Source organism: Anser anser (assembly GCF_964211835.1).
Source record: "Anser anser genome assembly, chromosome: 2".
Classification (NCBI taxonomy): domain Eukaryota; kingdom Metazoa; phylum Chordata; class Aves; order Anseriformes; family Anatidae; genus Anser; species Anser anser.
The window spans coordinates 128,322,770-128,339,662 of record NC_139721.1 but is presented as its reverse complement, the minus strand read 5'-3'; the positions used below and the strand labels follow the sequence as shown (position 1 = coordinate 128,339,662).

Sequence of the window (16,893 nt, the reverse complement as noted above, 5' to 3'; positions counted from 1 at the left end):
CTTGTATGATGAAGAATTAGAAATTGCTACCATCTGACAGCTGCTTGATTTAAATAAATTATTGTTTTTCCTATTTCATTTGATTTGGTTTATGTCCACAGTATCAGAGCAGCCACAATAAGCAGCTGTCTTTACAGTCTTAAAGGCAGGGGCAGAATCCGTGAATTAGTAGCTCCTTCTAATCTCAAGTTGAAATATCAGTAGGGTCATTACGTGGTAGGCAGTTTAAAATGACTGTTCAGAAATGACACTTGGAGGTTTGCATGTTGAGCTTAGCACTACGCTAACATGGTTGCACAACTGTTAGGTTAGAGGTGACTTACAGAAGGATGGAGCAGACTGTGCAGCAAAATTGTTAAACTCATAGGCCTGTCCACCTACTCCATTTTTTAGTACTGTTTTGTGCTTTCTTTTGGCATGAGCATGTCACCATAGGCCCTGTGACGTCCTGTTCTCTGTGACTTCTCTTTACCTATTTATTTGATACCAGTCAGTAATCGAACATGACCATACCTCTTCAGGTCAGTGTTTGACACAAAGCTGTCTATGTTATTTGAGGTAAGATAGGCCTAATAGACATCTCTCCTACTTGCTTGTTTTCTTCTTCCTCTCTCTGTCAGAGAGACTGTGTGTCACAGACCCTTTATCTTGAGCTATGATATGTGGTGGCTGAAGGGTGTCCCTTTTCCTCTTTAAGACAGAAAGTCTCTGCTCTCTAATTCACAAGTTTTATCTTGTTCTACCTGTGCATATTGCCTTACAGATCTTTTCTTTAAATCTTAAAGTTCCTTTTTTACCAGAAAATCAAGTCTAAATTTCATTGTCTGCCAAAGATGATTATATTTATTTGGATCTCCTCCTTTTGGTCTGTACTTACATATGTCACTGATAAAAACACCATTAACTGTAAGTATAAAGTCTGAACTCTTGTTTTCCAAATGTGAATTCTGTCAACTTGGATTCATTTGGTGCTAGAATTCTGCCTTGGTTTTATGCAAGCAGAAAGCACTCATTCTGCAGATTGCTAGAAATCCTTACATATCTGTAATTATCTTTTATTTAGAGTTACTTCCAAATTACTGTGGAGGAAAACTTTATTACATTACATACACGTATCTAATGATGAGTTATCTTCATCTTTTTGCAGTGGGCTGTTTGTTTACTTTAAAGCGTTTGCTTGGATACTGTTTCATTAGGTGAAACACTGTTGTGTAGGTACTCCTCTTTCCATCTTCTTCCCTGAAGTTCACTGGAATATTCCTCCCAAATTCACTACATTTCTCTTATGCTTTCTTAAGAAGAAGCACTTATATTTACAAAAAGAGAGCAGATTTGCCAAGCTAGTAGGGTTAGCAGGCCATGTGAGTTACTTACATTTCATACAAACGTGAAAATTGATTTTTGCTGTATTCCTTATGAAATAATAGCTTCAAGATTTGATCTCAAAGGGTAGTTTCAGTGGTTTTCCAGCACGAAACCCTTTTACAAATGGTTATTCCATGTTTTTTAAAAAAGGTTTTTTCTTTTCCCTTGCAGTCACTCTTGGAAGCACATGATATTGTGGCTTCAAAATGTTACGATTCCCCTCCTTCTAGCCCAGAAGTCAATAATTCTTCAGTGAACAACCAGATTGTTCCAGTAGATGCTATTCGTATTCTTGGAATTCACAAAAGAGCAGGAGAACCACTGGTAAGTGACTGAAGATGTCTTTAATTTAAAATGTGAGTGAAAGCATTTGTGTGTGCCTTATATCTTGCATTAAGTTTTAAGTCTTACCCTTATTATGTTGTGTAATTTAATGGGTGATTGGATGGGTATTAAGAGGTTGAAACAGGAAGGTATTTGTGTGTTCTCTCAAGGAAGTTATGGCTTAGTGAACAGGCAGTCGTTAGGTAGAATTACTTGCTAGCATAACTGACTAACACAACATCTGTTTGGTCTTGATACAAAATGTCAGGACTGCGTGCAATCAAGAACAATACAGTCATTGTTCAGTCATATGAAAACCTTGTCTGAAAGCCCTTTTGTGTCACTTGATACTTACTTGTGTATTAGAAACTCTTACATCATAGTAACTATTATTGTCTGTTTTCGCTGGGGGAGATAGGAGTATCCCAGAGCTATGTAATTTTGCTTGAGATGAAGGTAAAATGAAATTGAAATTCAAACAATGGTAAACTAGGTGTCACGTACCTCTTTCAGGGTGTTACGTTTAGAGTTGAGAACAATGATCTGGTAATAGCACGAATTCTCCATGGCGGAATGATAGATCGACAAGGTCTTCTGCACGTAGGTGACATTATTAAAGAGGTGAATGGCCATGAAGTTGGAAACAATCCAAAAGAACTGCAGGAACTGCTGAAAAATATCAGTGGCAGTGTCACTCTGAAGATTCTCCCCAGCTACAGAGACACTGTTATTCCTCAACAGGTCAGTAGCATGTTTCTAACAATTCTGTCAAAAGAACTTCTATTTGGTATTTTCTGAATAAGTTTATTTTAAGATTTGTATTAGATACACTTTGTTTATTTTGTGCATTTAATGCTAGCAGAAGGGCTAAATACCTGTATTTGCCTTTAAGTACACATTGGAAATGGGATTATTCAGCATATTGAGGTGACACCCCACATCAGTCTGCTTAAAAAATTGTTAGTATCTAAGATTGTTAAGTGTCTGTATGCTTCCAAGCATGTTTCTGTGACATCCAGTGACCTCCAAGAACCTAGCCACAATCACACTAAACTGCACTGAAGTGTGTGTGTTTATAACATGACCAATGTCCAGGTAATGTTTCGTGGAATTCAGAAACACACTGAATTCAACAGATGAGCTTGAGTTCAGTGACTTTAGGAAGGTACTTGGATGGTGGCTATTACTTATTCTTTTGTTGTTGCTGTAGACTGTCAGTTTCTCCACGGCAGAAGTAATTTGTTGCTCTAAATTAGTGCATTTGAAACATCTTGTGGGACTCCTTCAGACAGTGGGTCTTAATGCCCATGATTATAATAGACTATGCTTACACTGAGCAAACGCTATCTGCTGTGCTGTGTTTGAGGCAGGTGTGCTGCTTCCTTTGCTCTCCTGGCTGACAGAAAAAAGTCAAAAGATGCTTCCAATCCACTGATGCAACTCACTGTTCCTTCCCCTGCATCAAATTTGAGTCTTAAGCAGTCACATATCTTGTTTCTTTTCAAACATTGAGTTCATGGCAAAATTAATTGTTAGGATTCTACAAACCTTGAGGACAGTGCTCACACCTTGAGTAATGTATATATTTTTAAGTAACTTAAAGTCAGAATGCTAAAGTTGGACACACTGAAGTGCAAACATGAATACATTGCCCAAATTGAGCAGTTGGCTTTTTATTTTTGTTATGAAGCACTTTCAACCAAGGTTTGTATTGCAGATTATTTCTCCTTTCTCAGCTGGTGTACTTTGCCAGTTTTTTTTTTCTTTTTCCTATAGCTTGCATTTTACTTGTAAAATGAAAATCTGATCATGTCAAAAATGTTATGCTGTAGATAAAGACACTATTTAGCTTTGACAGGTAAATTAGTAAGAATGTATTTTGTAACATGTAAGTATTGTAAATTTTTCCACATTTCAGGTTTTTGTGAAGTGTCATTTTGATTATAATCCATATAATGACAACCTCATCCCATGCAAAGAAGCAGGTTTGAAATTTTCTAAAGGAGAAATTCTTCAGATCGTAAACCGTGAAGATCCAAATTGGTGGCAGGTTGGTAAATAAATAAGTTTAAAAGAAAAAAAAAAAAAGAGCTTCACTAATTGCCTTAATAACAAACTCTTTAAATATAAACTCTTTAAATAATGAATTACTTCTTTTTAATAGTAGATACAAGAACAAATATTTAGTGTAATCCAATTTCAAGCTATTAGTATCTTAAGTCAAAATATTAACAATCATATCTAAATTGTACGTAACACTGTGTTTTTGCTGTTACTACTATTTATATGCCTTTGTTCATGTATCATAAGTCATAAGATACTCCAAAATCAGTTATAAGTGGATAATTTCTAGCATAAAGTCTTAGGTTGACTATGTAAATTGTGGTAAGCCCTCCCTGGCAGTGACTGGGGAAGAAGTGGACCTGTTCCTGTGAACTCAGAGTTGAGGGAGGAGAGGGAAATTAACCCTGTGGATCTGAAGAGGGGTAAGAATATTTATTTTGGAGAAAATGTACCTTTTATTTTCACAGTGGTGGTCACTGTCGGTAAGCTATAACATGTTATAATCTAAGTGTTTGTCACTGTTTCAAATATTAACAGTTAAGATTGTATTTCTGCATTCAGTCCTTCAGTAGAAGCCTAATCGGATGCTTATGTTCTCTTTATTTTTTCAACACACTGTACACACAGCTGAACATGATCAGTGCCCTTGAAAATACAAGTGAACCTTTAAGACACTTTCCTCAGCCAAGACACTCAACTTTGCAAGTGGCAGTGGCAAGCTAGGCTTAAGATTTTAGCATTACTAATTTTCCTTTCCACCCCTAAATTTCAAACCCTTTGCTAGATAACAAGCAATAGAGAGCCAAATGTCACTTGAGTGCAATATATATACATCTCATTAAGAGCGACAAAAATTTTTGAATATACATCAACAACTGTTGCTGAATTCTGTTGCTTGTCAGTGATGGTAATAACAGGAAAAAAAAAGAATAAAAAATGTGAGGATGAGCAGAAAAATTATTACTGCCAAGTTAATTTGTTTCAGAAGTACAACACTAAAACTCTAGAGTAGTTTGACATTTAGCTTACATGCTGTCTTCTATACTATTTTTCAAATTTCTTCAGCTTGCCACTTATGGGAATCCAGGAGAAATAAATTAAAAGTGCTCATAAACGCCCTCGATGAATGGCAAAAATTAAATGCATCACGCCAATGTAATGTGTTGCAGGTAATACTGTGCAGATAATGCTGCTGGGGAATAAGTTAGTTTTTCCTTGGGCATTCTAGAAATGCTAGTGTCCAAGAAGTTACTGGGAATTCACTAACTGTGAAAAATCGTTAAGTCACTAATAAGTAGAAGGGTACAACTTGAAAAGCAAACAGCAAGTGACAAGGCTGACTGGTTATGGAGAAGAAAAGTGTAACATTCTATAGTGGTGTGTTTGTGTGCATTAAGCTTGCTGAGAATTGGGCCTGCCCTGAAATGGGTTTACAGAGAATCTTAGCCAAACTTCTGTTACCAAGAATACTGAAGAATACTGATTTAAATATGTAGCTAAGTAGTGCAAAAGGCATGAGTAGATGTGTGTTCATGGCATTCCCAATATATAAAATGACAGTTAATAAGCTGCATTGGAACGTGTTCGGAGTAGGTCAAGAATACAAAATAAGTGTACTGTGTCCTACAAAGTCTTGAGTTTTATCACTTCAGAGCTAGAGCTATTGAATTCTACGTAGGATTTTTATTCCAAACGTTTATGGCTGGCTAATGCAGGCTAGCAGGCTAAAAGCAGACTAATAGAATGGGAAAACTTGTATCTTATTTGTTTCCTGAGTTTTAATACTTCAGTGACAAGCCACTGTTACTATAAGACAGATCTTTAACATCCAGGTCTGACTTTGATTTTGTGTGTTGCAGTAATAAATGTATCAGTGCTCACCATTGAGAAACTGGCAGTGTGAAAGTCAGTCATCAACATGACATGAGAAAAATGCTTCTCACAAGTTACCTTTGATTTTATTCTTTTCCAGGCTAGTCATGTCAAAGAAGGAGGAAGTGCGGGGCTTATTCCTAGCCAGTTCCTGGAAGAGAAGAGAAAAGCTTTTGTTAGGAGGGACTGGGACAACTCAGGTGAGATTTAAGGAATTTCAGGAATACATTTTGCTCTGACTCCATTTGTTATGGTTTTCTTACATTCACAGATAGCAGAAAACTGCTGTATGAGAATACGTAAAATAATGCTAAATGCTGATTATTACGTATGTATGGTTTGGGCTTTGACTAAAGGACAAAGCCTAGAGTATATGCGTTGGTCTTTGTAGATACATAAATCAGTTTTACCACCTGCTGATGAAAAGCTAAATGAGGTGGGAAAGCCATAAGAATTAGCACTTTTTTCCAGATATGTTTTTATAGTATATAATGGAAGTTAATAAATTCAGTGTTTTTGAAGTATTTTTCTAGTGTTTTTTAGAAAATTTCCCTGGAAAACTACTTTTTTCCTCTGTTCCATTCTTACTACACTGTGTAATGTGTATGAAAATAGCTGTAACCTCCTTCCCTAGAATATATGTAGGCTTAAAAAAGAAAGGTAATTTCTTGAAAGTAGTCCTTGTAAGCATAATTAATCTAAACGTGCACAAGTTCATGTAAATCAGAAATGTAAATGTTCAGAAAAAAACATTTAACAAAAATGAGTTTGTCTCAATTCGTATTTCTAGGGCCTTTCTGTGGAACAATAAGCAGCAAAAAAAAGAAAAAGATGATGTACCTCACTACAAGAAATGCAGGTATCTCTTAATATTGCATATGAATTGAAGTTCTCTGTGCTTCTAAACTTGCAGATAGCCTGGTGTATTCAAAGCTGAAAGATTTGCAGTAAAATATTTGATTATACATTCAATAAGTCAGGTAGGTTTTTGGTTTAAAAGCAGTTGTAACCAGTGAAGGTATAATGGTGCTAAATACAGGTTTCAGTAGGTAGAAATCAGAGAAAAACTTTTAGAAAAGAGAAAAAAAATAAAGCTTTGTTGGCAGCAGGCTGGGGGAAGCGATCCTTCCCCACTGCTCAGCACAAGGGAGGCTGCACCTGGCGACCTGTGTCCAGTTCTGGGCTGCCTAGGTCAAGAGAGAATGCTCGGAATGGTTGTTAAATCTCCCTCCTTGGAAAGGCAGACCCCACTCAAAAGCCATCTGGACGTGGTAGGTGGCTGCAAGTGGTCCTGCTTGAGCAGGGGCATTGGACGAGGTGACCTCCAGAGGTCCCTTCCAACCTCAACCATTCTGAGATTCCCTGGCAGCTCGTGAATTGTTAATCACAATTTTCCCATTCTGGTCCCGTTAGAAATTTCTCCTTGGAAGTAAAGGCAATAACCTGACCTTATGTTTTCCATGAATAAGTTCCATCTCCATACCAATTTAAAGCAAGAAAGCTTATATCAGACTTAAAGCCCTTTGACTACTATTTATATTCACAAATGATCTGTTCAGATATAGCAGAATTCCTTATTGTTTTTTTATTAAAGTTCTGACTACTAACTTTTTTGTATGCTTCTCAATGTAGAATTTGATCGTCATGAAATCCAGATCTATGAGGAAGTAGCCAAAATGCCTCCTTTTCAGAGGAAAACACTGGTCTTAATTGGCGCCCAAGGAGTGGGGCGAAGAAGCTTGAAGAACAGGTTTATAGTACTGAATCCTACTAGGTTTGGAACTACGGTGCCATGTAAGTTGTCAGCACTCCTACTGTAATGTCATGTGTTAAGTTTCTTATTATATGGAAAATACCTAAAGCTTATGCCATTGATTCATGGTAGAAGTAATTTTCTCAGTGTATAAAAATTACAGGGAGTGGGGAAACAAAAGGACAAAACATTCTTCATCTTATCATACAACTGGACTTTCATATGACTACAGTGAAAATATTTGCAACTCCCAATTAACCATCACTGAGGCTGCAGAAAACCAGTTTTTGTGTGTGCATCTGCCAGCCGTTAAGTATCTGCCCATCTGCTAGGTTCACGCAGTGTCAGTCACCACCCCACACACTTGAGGGGATTTTGGAAGTTGCTAGTAGTCTGTAATCGACAGCCAGTGGAGTTTCTCAGGTTTGCTGTTTTAGTTTTCCATCTGTAGAAGCACCCTAGGCATTATAAATTGTTACTTTAGTATTGGAAATTTAGGGAAAGGAAACAAGTAAGCTTCCAATAAAACAGAAGCATTTGTGATCTTTAATGTCTGTATGATAATCTGAAGTTTTTTCTATCTAGACCCAAGCCCATCATCTTTTTTTCTATCAACTTCAGAAAAAGAACCTTCTCACTTAACTGAAATATTCGGTTGTTTTCTTGCCTTCATTCCAGTCACATAGTTGCTTTTGCTCACTTAAAAGATCTTGTTTTTTTCTAAACTGTCCCTCTTCTGTTTGACCTCTGACCAGACAACCCTAGCTACATTACTGTTCTCCTTCTGCCATGTGCCATTCAGAATTTCAAAAACAATCTGTTCCCTTCTGTTTGTTTCCCTTCCTAATTTGCTGAATTTCTAAACATTAAAACTGGCCAGTGCACTAAGAGCTGATATATGTGACTAATAACAAGGTTGATTTTGCAGTGTTATTTCTTTAAAGAAAACCTTCCCTTGGGAATCCCATTATTTTTATTACCAAACAAGCAAGAAACTTTGTTTTTTTTTAAACTTCTTGTTCCCATTTAAAAAGCCCTTAGAATCACTGATTTCTCTAAAATGCTGTAGCTACAAATCAGTAATGTAACACGATGTTAAAATGCTTGTACGTAGAGCTTTTGAATGCCCTTTAAAGTCATAAAGTCATATGTATTAACTTTCCCAACTCAGCCATCTGACAATCTCATCATACACGTTATGAAGCACATAGTTCGTTGTATATGGCATCTCTTTACATTATACTGAGATTTTAAGTAGGTTAATCAGTAATTTTAATTGGCCTCAGTTTCTTTGATTAGGAAAACTTCTGGTTATTCACAAAAGATGTTTTCTTACATGCGTTTGTTGGAAAATGCCTGAGATAGCTGCATGTGTGGCCTTGGTGTTGAGTTCTGATCCAGCAAATGTTGCTGTGTTTTTTTCTGCAGTGTGCATAGCTGAACTGTCAGGTCATCTGGCTGTCAGCTGTTATAGCTTATGCTCTAAAATTTATTTCAAACTGATCTTTTTTTTTTAATGTATTATATTAATCATTATACTTCCAGTCAATCTGTAGCATCTTGTCTAAGATTAGGTGTTCTAGTAATACTTTCATTACTAACAGTTTCAGAAGATCGTTGGTTTTGGGACTTGAGTTTTCTATAATAATGAAGTTGATAGGAATCCCTGGAGAGGGGGGAATGTTTCCTACTTGTATCACAGTATTGCCAAAGGGATCCGCATTCTAAAGTGAAATCTAATTAAATGCAGATAGTTGGCAGGTAATACAACGATAGGGCAGCAAAGTAGGTAATAATCTGATACATTATTTTATAATTTAATTTTCACTTTCTTACTTAAATAATATCTGTGCTGCACACTGCATGCCAACATCCAAGCTAGTTGCTAATGTTATATTTAAGTGTGGGCTTCCATTTCTCTGCAATGAATTTTCTTCACTTTAAAGGATAGATTATCCTGGAAAGTAGCATCAGCTGGCCACCACTGTTTCTTGCTACTGTGGCTGGGCTTCTTCTCGTATTTGAGCTAACTTTTCTTTATAGCTAGTTCAGGTAATTCTGCTCTGAAGAGTGAATGAAGGATGTGATGGTGTTTTTGGGGGGAGGAGGATATTGAAAGGTACTCAGTTGATTTTTCAGAAGTAAATTTGGCTTTTGAGAGTTAAAGTTCCATTTGATTTCAAAGTCACCTAAAGAATTATTTTCAGTGAATAATTAAAAAAATGGCATGAATGAGTATTGTATATGGTCTGAAGGAGTAATGCAAAGGAAATAAAGAATTGGGGATAAACGACATACAGGAAAGAATATAAATAAAGAGAATGAGAAAGGCTGTGCTCAGTTCTGGAATGTAAACTAGAATAATTGATGAATCTGTATATGGAACAATTATAATTAGATATTATTCCATATTATAATTTCCCTGATTTAATAGCAGTCCAGTCTTTTGCATGTATTCCAAGTACAAAAAGATAATTCAGCTTATATTTTATATTTTTTGTTTAGTTACTTCACGAAAGCCAAGGGATGATGAAAAGGATGGGCAAGCATACAGATTTGTGTCACGAGCTGAAATGGAGATGGATATTAAAGCTGGCAGATACCTAGAGCATGGAGAATATGAAGGAAATCTTTATGGCACTAAAATTGATTCTATCCTTGAAGTTGTTCAGACAGGAAGGACCTGCATCTTGGATGTGAATCCACAGGTATATCATTTATGTGACACTCAAAAAGTAGGAGTACAATGGAGAAGAGGTATGCCTTTAAATCTGAAGGCTTCTTAGCTGGTTGAAATATTGCATTGCCAACTGGATTTCTGCATTTATGGCACTTAGTTGGAATAAGTTAGAAAGGTTGGGGAAAAAAACTTAGGTTCTGCATGGAAATGGGAGCCTTGCAGAGCAGCAGATCTTTTTAGCCAAGGAAAAAAATGTTGAGCATTTCAAAAGGCAATGCAGGAGTTTCTGAAATAGAAGTAAGAATCTTCACCTATCATGTATTTCTACTCATTGTAGCAGACTAGTTTTGCAGTGCCCCTTAGGTAATGGGGACTTGTGATTTGTTCTCATACTTTTTTCTTTTTCGTTGCTTCTAGGCCCTGAAAATACTGAGGACTTCAGAATTCATGCCCTATGTAGTGTTTATTGCTGCTCCGGAGCTGGAGACTTTGCGTGCTATGCATAAGGCTGTGGTAGATGCTGGAATTACAACCAAACTTCTCACTGTAAGCAGATTGTTTTATATTTCGTTTGCTTTGAGCAGGATGTTTAGACTTTTTTTAACTTTCATTTTAGATGGACTTCTTTTTCCTGAAATTAAAGTCTTCAAGAAAAGTTAGGCAAGATTTTTGCTGATTACTTAAGAAGTTAATCAAATACTATGTAAAAGGCAGATTGCTTCTTTCTTAAAAATAGACCTCTTACAGATAAGTGTTGATTACAAGAATTACTTGTAATGTATTCTTTGGGAAGTGCTACCTTTGATTATTTGCAGCAAATTTTAGATACTTGACGGTAGGAGTTATTCTTTTATATAAGTGTCTTTCCTTCACTTCCCCATCTCTCCCCCCAAAAAGTTTTGTTCAGGTTCTTATTACAGTATAGGTGTGCTTTAAAAATGGACTCTGTAAGCTTCAGGAAAGATACTGCAGACTGTCTTAAAAGGCAAAAAACAAAACAACAAAGCAAAACAACAAAAACAACCCAACTTGAATTCGACTAGGCTTCATTTCCACTGCTGCAGCAGCACATGCTGCACTGAAAATGGCTGGGAGCTGCCAGAAAAAGAAGTGTTGAATAGCTTTTCCTTCCCTGAAGTTCCTTGGATTTGTCATGTAAAGTGACGTGGCACATTTTATTCATTAGATCCTGTCTCCTTTTCTGAGACACGCAGAAGCAAGTGAGACCTGTGTCCTTCAACACAGCAAATTATAAGTGTTCTGTATGGACATAGACTTTCCCAGCTGCAGGACCAAATTGTAAAAAAAGCCAGATTGAACAGTGAACAAAATCATTCTCTGTGCACAGCAGTACATCTTTCCTATCCGAGAAAAGCCACGGCATGCTGACAACTCACAACTGTAGTGCTATAGCTTAGATAGTAGCGGTATCTTGTATGATGTTGTTGGGGCATTCAGAGCAATAAAATGGGCAGTGAATCCATTTACACTGATTTTTTTTTCAAACCTGTGAGATTCCTTTCTGCTAACCACAGAAGAGACTGTCCAGTCCCAGTTTTGGTCTCTGGTTGTTAGAGATTCCAGTACCTCTGGGGGTGCTTTGTGTTTTCTCCCTCCCCCAAACAAACACTAACTTCTGCCTTGCATATACAGGAAGGCAAGATTAAAACTGTCCAGACAAGTATAAGAATAATTTCCTGCACTTCCTAATATATGATTCCCTAAGGGACATCCTTTTATGTATCTGTACAGATTCTACATCAAATCTGTGGACATGTATATAGAGCATAACTTCTCATTTCTTCTTGTATTTCCTGAACAAATGAAAAAGCAATGTACATTTAAATTATTGCATATGTCCTGCTGTCTAGTGGGCCTGTCTACATTATTTGTAGCTTCCTAGGCCACAGCAAAAAATTCTGAGGCTTGTGATGGTATGTTTGTTTGCTTTCCTCCTTCGTTTACTGTGAAGGAAAGGCTATTTGCAAAGTTTTAATTTTGACTTTTGTATTTACAACTGTATTGGGACTTCAAAACATTCAGATGAATATTAGCAGGGTAACAAATCTCATAACTGCTTACAGAAAATTGTTTTTGTGTGAAAGTGGAGAGGAGTCTTCTAAGAACGCAGGACTAATGAAACATGAAAAAATGCTGATTGGCAGCACTTCATGGCGGCTTCATAGTGTAGGAATAGAAATTTCCTGCACACTTTGCAGCTCATGTCAGAAATAAAGTAATGCAGCACTTCAGGAACGAGGAAATGATGTGTGAGCAAGAAGGCTGAAATGTAGTCTCTAAAACTAATAGGGTATTCCAGAGGATCTTTCTAGAAATGCATCTTCCATTGTCTTTCGTTTAATGGTAATATTATTTCTTGGGCTTTTTGGTGCTTTTTTTGAGGGGGGTAGGAGGCATAAATATATTTACATAACTGATTGACATAATTATTCCTAAAGCATTAATTTTATTCTGATTGAATTGTCAGTTGCACACACAAGATGATTAGCTGCCTGTTGCGTATACAGGCCCCAGTTCATGTGTTTTTATTGGCTTTCTTAAAAATCACAAAATTTGCAACACTTGGTTGCCATAATTAACGTTGTTAACACTGTGTACAACATTTTCAGCCCAGTCACTGCATTTTAACTTGAGTTTTGTGTGGATTTGCTATAAATGAGACCTTTTCTTATTTTTTCAATATATACAATATAGAGCTTTAAACAGTCAGTTGTACTATGTCATGAAGTGGTACTTAATTTATAAGGATTTGCCAAGTCTTGTGCTCTAAGTAATTTCTAAAATGCCTTCAACAGGACACTGATTTGAAAAAAACAGTTGATGAAAGTGCCCGGATCCAGCGAGCGTACAACCACTATTTTGATCTGACCATTGTAAATGACAACCTAGACAAAGCCTTTGAGAAGCTACAGACTGCTATAGAGAAACTGAGGCTGGAACCACAGTGGGTCCCAATTAGCTGGGTATATTGAGCTTGCTGAAGATGAGCATAAGTAACAAATAAAATCAACTGCAGCAAATAAACTAATGTGACAAGATGTTGTGTAGATACCAACGATAACCTGCGGCACCTGTGCGTTTTTACTCTGTGTATATTCAAAAGTACACTATTCTGACTTTTTATAAAAAGAAAAATGTTGAAGGGAAAGTGTACTTAAATATGTAATTTATTTTAATTTTTCTAACTTTTTACAGATAACCTTTCTATTCATATCACATGAAGGAAATGCGTTTAAGCATTTTATATGTTTTGATTTAGTACCTTTGCCTTTTTCATCTAAGAAACTTTCAGTCATTCACTTTAACATTTACATCTTGGTCTTACATTTTCACTGTGATTAAAAAGAGGATACTTGAAACAATTTTTGTAAAACTTGTTAATGTCAGTGTTTAACTGGTCAAAAGTCTGTAGCTTTTATTAGGAAAGAACACTAATTTCTTTTCTTTTTGTTTTTTTTTTCCTTAAAAATTAATAATTTAATGGGAGCAGAATTCTAACTACTAAAAGCAACAACCAACACCCAGCTCCATTGCTCCAGCTTCTTTCTGCTTAATGTTGATGCATTCTTGATGTTTCACAAATTCCTGATGTCTCTTGATTTAGACAACTGTACTGTTCTGTAGGTTCCCTTATATGTGTCTCTTAAAATAACATAAAGCAATACCTTGCAAGCTTGGTTAGTTCTTGGGAGCTAACCTGTTAGCCTGTTATGGTTGAAGTACCTACGTTAGAAAGCTTGTATGCAAGGTATTTCAGTACGATGGTGAAGTAGCCTAGAGAGAACCTGATAACGTGGAGCCTTGTAGAGTGAAGCTTAATGTTTAGCACTGTTTTTTCACACTTGTGAAAACACATTGCTTAAAAAAAAAAAAGGAAAAAAAACCACAGTATTTTCTTTTCTTAGGACATTGTTTGATATTTATATAGTGATCTGTGGCTTGATTTCCTGTGATATTTAGCTGAGTTCTCTATTATCTTTTGGAATATTTGTGTGATAAACTGTTGTATTTTTGAGCGTGATATAATGGAATTTCTGTGCTTTTTGTTGCATTGTGTTTTTAATTGATTTTTTCATCCAATAGCTTGTGAATTGGAAGCTTACTGCTAAAAAGCAATGTTGTTTATACTGTTTTTGTTTTACAATATTTTCGTTTAGGTTTAGTGACAATTCTCCCCTTAGTAGGCTCATTGGTGCAATTCATATTAGCTGCAAGTTCATTCATCAAAACCTACGCTAATGTAAATTTCTGCTTGACAAGAACAAAATGAAAATATAGCTTGCCACTAAGACTAGCTCTTTTTGTGCTCACATTTTATATTACCATCTTAGCTGTTGTATATAGTAACATACACCATCAATTATCAGGTTAGGTGTCTAAACACAAGTCATTGCTCTTCCACCTGGTGACAGGCACCTGGCTTCTGAATTCTTTTTCAACACCAAAGCGTGACACAGAATGCTGTTAAAAAGGCAGCGTCCTCAGAACTGTTTCTGAAGGAAAAGAAGCTTCTACACTGTAAATCAGTGTTGTTTCTGGGGCTCTTAAATACTTCTTTGTGCACAAGGGAAACTGTTGATATGTGGTATAGGAAACGTGTAAATCTAGAACAAAACAGAAAATCAAAAACACCCCACCTGTATACTATGGATGATATTTAAAAAGCCTATCAAGTTGGTTGTTTGGTGAGCGGGGAGGGTGGGGAGCAATGTGAGATCCCAGTGTATTTGGAAAATATGAGTCAAAAAATGTGTGTGAGCACAGGTCATCGGTGTGGCTGTTAACACTGAGATTTCAGTCTTTTAGAGGGAATCTGAAATTTTCTAAGGAAAATTTGTACCGCTACTTTGCTTTATTGTTACAGTTTTCAGGATGCGTTTGCTCTGGTTTTAAGTTTGGCAGAGCTTTTAAGCGTGGCAGCAGCACAAGACCTTTATTTGCCTTTCCCAGGAGACATGTTCTGTGATCCTGTCACTCAGAGGCTGCTTTGAGAAATGGATCAAATGTTTTATGTAGCAGCAAAGATAGCAGAGCCATTGCTTGACTATTTTGATGACTTACTCTTGGCACTACAAGCTGAAATTGACTGAACTGTGTTTGTATACTGTGTAATAGAAGACCTACATATGCTGTAAATAAGATGTGCTAACTGGACAGATACGATGCCTTTTCATTTTAAGTTAGAAAATGCTCTATTTGTGATGCCAAAAGTGGGCTGAGCTCACTCTTCCTCAAATAATGGAATGAGAAGATTCTTCAGTTCCGACACTGTTGTTGTTTCTACTGCAAATATCACTTTTTCATCTGTTTTTTTCATACTTTTAGCCAAATGAATCACATGAAACATGGGCACCAAGGTTTAGTAAGGAAAACCGTGCTCCTTCTCTTTCCATCTCAGAGATCACACTGTCAGAAGAGCCTACCTAGCAAGCAATCTCCAAATAGCCATGCATTTGCTAAAGGCTGAAACTTCAGCTTGTGCTTAAGCTCCGCATAGCGTTTTAAAATCTACCACATTTAAGTTAGCACAGCAGAGCCTAGCGGCTGACCCTGTGCTGTTAATGTTGATGCTAATGAGAAGTACAATTCTGAAGCAGTAAGAGATGGGTTGCTTAGGTTGCATTCAAGGATCATTATCAAAGTGACTGCAGGTTTTAATGGGATGGTTACATGCAAGTGTTTAAAAAAAAACAAAAACCAAAACACACATTCCTTGCATCTGTTTGTTAAATTATGCAAATTGAGAGTCCAGATTGGCAGGTTTATAACATTTTGGATTTTTTTTTAAAGCAAAATCAGATTTTCATCAGATATTCTGTTAGTTTGTCACTACCTGGTAGGATTACTAGAATAACAGTTACTTTTAGTAAAACAAAACAATACATTCTTGGAGGGTCTTAGAACAAAGGTGCCATTGCAGTTATATACACAGTGGTGATAGACTCTACCTGTTCTTTAAAGCAGATCAGAAGTTAGATAGGCACCTGCACATTGTGCAGTTAGGGGAAAGATGCTTCGAAAGGCTAGGTTTGAGCAAGTGAAAACTTTTCATATAACAGCTGTGTGAAGTATTCCTGGGGGATTTCAAATAACGAGGATTTCATGTATCTCATTCTGTATGAAACATTCATTTTCCAGATACAGGAAAAGTTTTTACATTGACTGTTAATAACAATAGGTGTGTCTGAGCAAGGTGAAGATGCTGCTAAATGTTTAAGATATGTGGTATGTATCACAAGATAATTATTTAAGTAGTTTAGAAAAGTGAATTATCAAATAGTTGTCTGTGTATATGTATGTATGTGGATGGTAAAACAAAAAATGCTCATGTCTGCTACCACATTACTATCTACCATGACTTAATCCAGAAATGTACCTGCATGTGAGACTTTAGAACTGGTACACTTCTCTACCTGGTTTATTGCGTTTACTAATGTATATTTTTCTAAATATACAGATATTTCAATCTAAAAATTCTATATTTATCTGTAATTTCTATGTTTTAAACAGTGCATGAGGTGCTGTAAAATTCTGTACATATAGAGAGACTTATAAAAGAAACACTGTAGTTGCCCTGTGTATGAAAAGTTATACATAAAAGTACAGTCAGTACGCCAAGACCCCTAAGTTATTTCCTTAAACGCACCAAAAATTCCTGTAAGTATACACCAACTTCAACTTTAATGTAAATACTCTGGTGTATGTATACCCAAGTGATTGATTACCTTGCTGTCTCTTAAGTTACACTGGCAGGCCTACTTGAGGTTCCACATCATGTGCAAGCTGTAGGCAATTAAGTTCAGTTTGACAATAT

General features: G+C 36.4%; 1 protein-coding gene across 10 annotated transcripts in view; it reads left to right on the top strand.

Moving 5' to 3' along the window:
- Positions 1-13,103, top strand: part of PALS2 (protein associated with LIN7 2, MAGUK p55 family member) — a 51,562-nt gene extending 38,459 nt beyond the window's left edge. For all 10 annotated transcript variants that reach the window (XM_083826885.1, XM_083826881.1, XM_083826884.1 and 7 more), the window contains 9 exons: positions 1,537-1,689; positions 2,203-2,430; positions 3,608-3,739; positions 5,726-5,825; positions 6,416-6,484; positions 7,258-7,419; positions 9,884-10,086; positions 10,476-10,604; positions 12,875-13,103. In XM_083826885.1, coding sequence (XP_083683011.1) covers positions 1,537-1,689; positions 2,203-2,430; positions 3,608-3,739; positions 5,726-5,825; positions 6,416-6,484; positions 7,258-7,419; positions 9,884-10,086; positions 10,476-10,604; positions 12,875-13,051 — 1,353 coding nt within the window. In that variant the 3' untranslated portion in view covers positions 13,052-13,103. The remainder of the gene's footprint in view (positions 1-1,536; positions 1,690-2,202; positions 2,431-3,607; positions 3,740-5,725; positions 5,826-6,415; positions 6,485-7,257; positions 7,420-9,883; positions 10,087-10,475; positions 10,605-12,874) is intronic.
- The last annotated feature ends 3,790 nt before the right edge of the window (positions 13,104-16,893 follow it).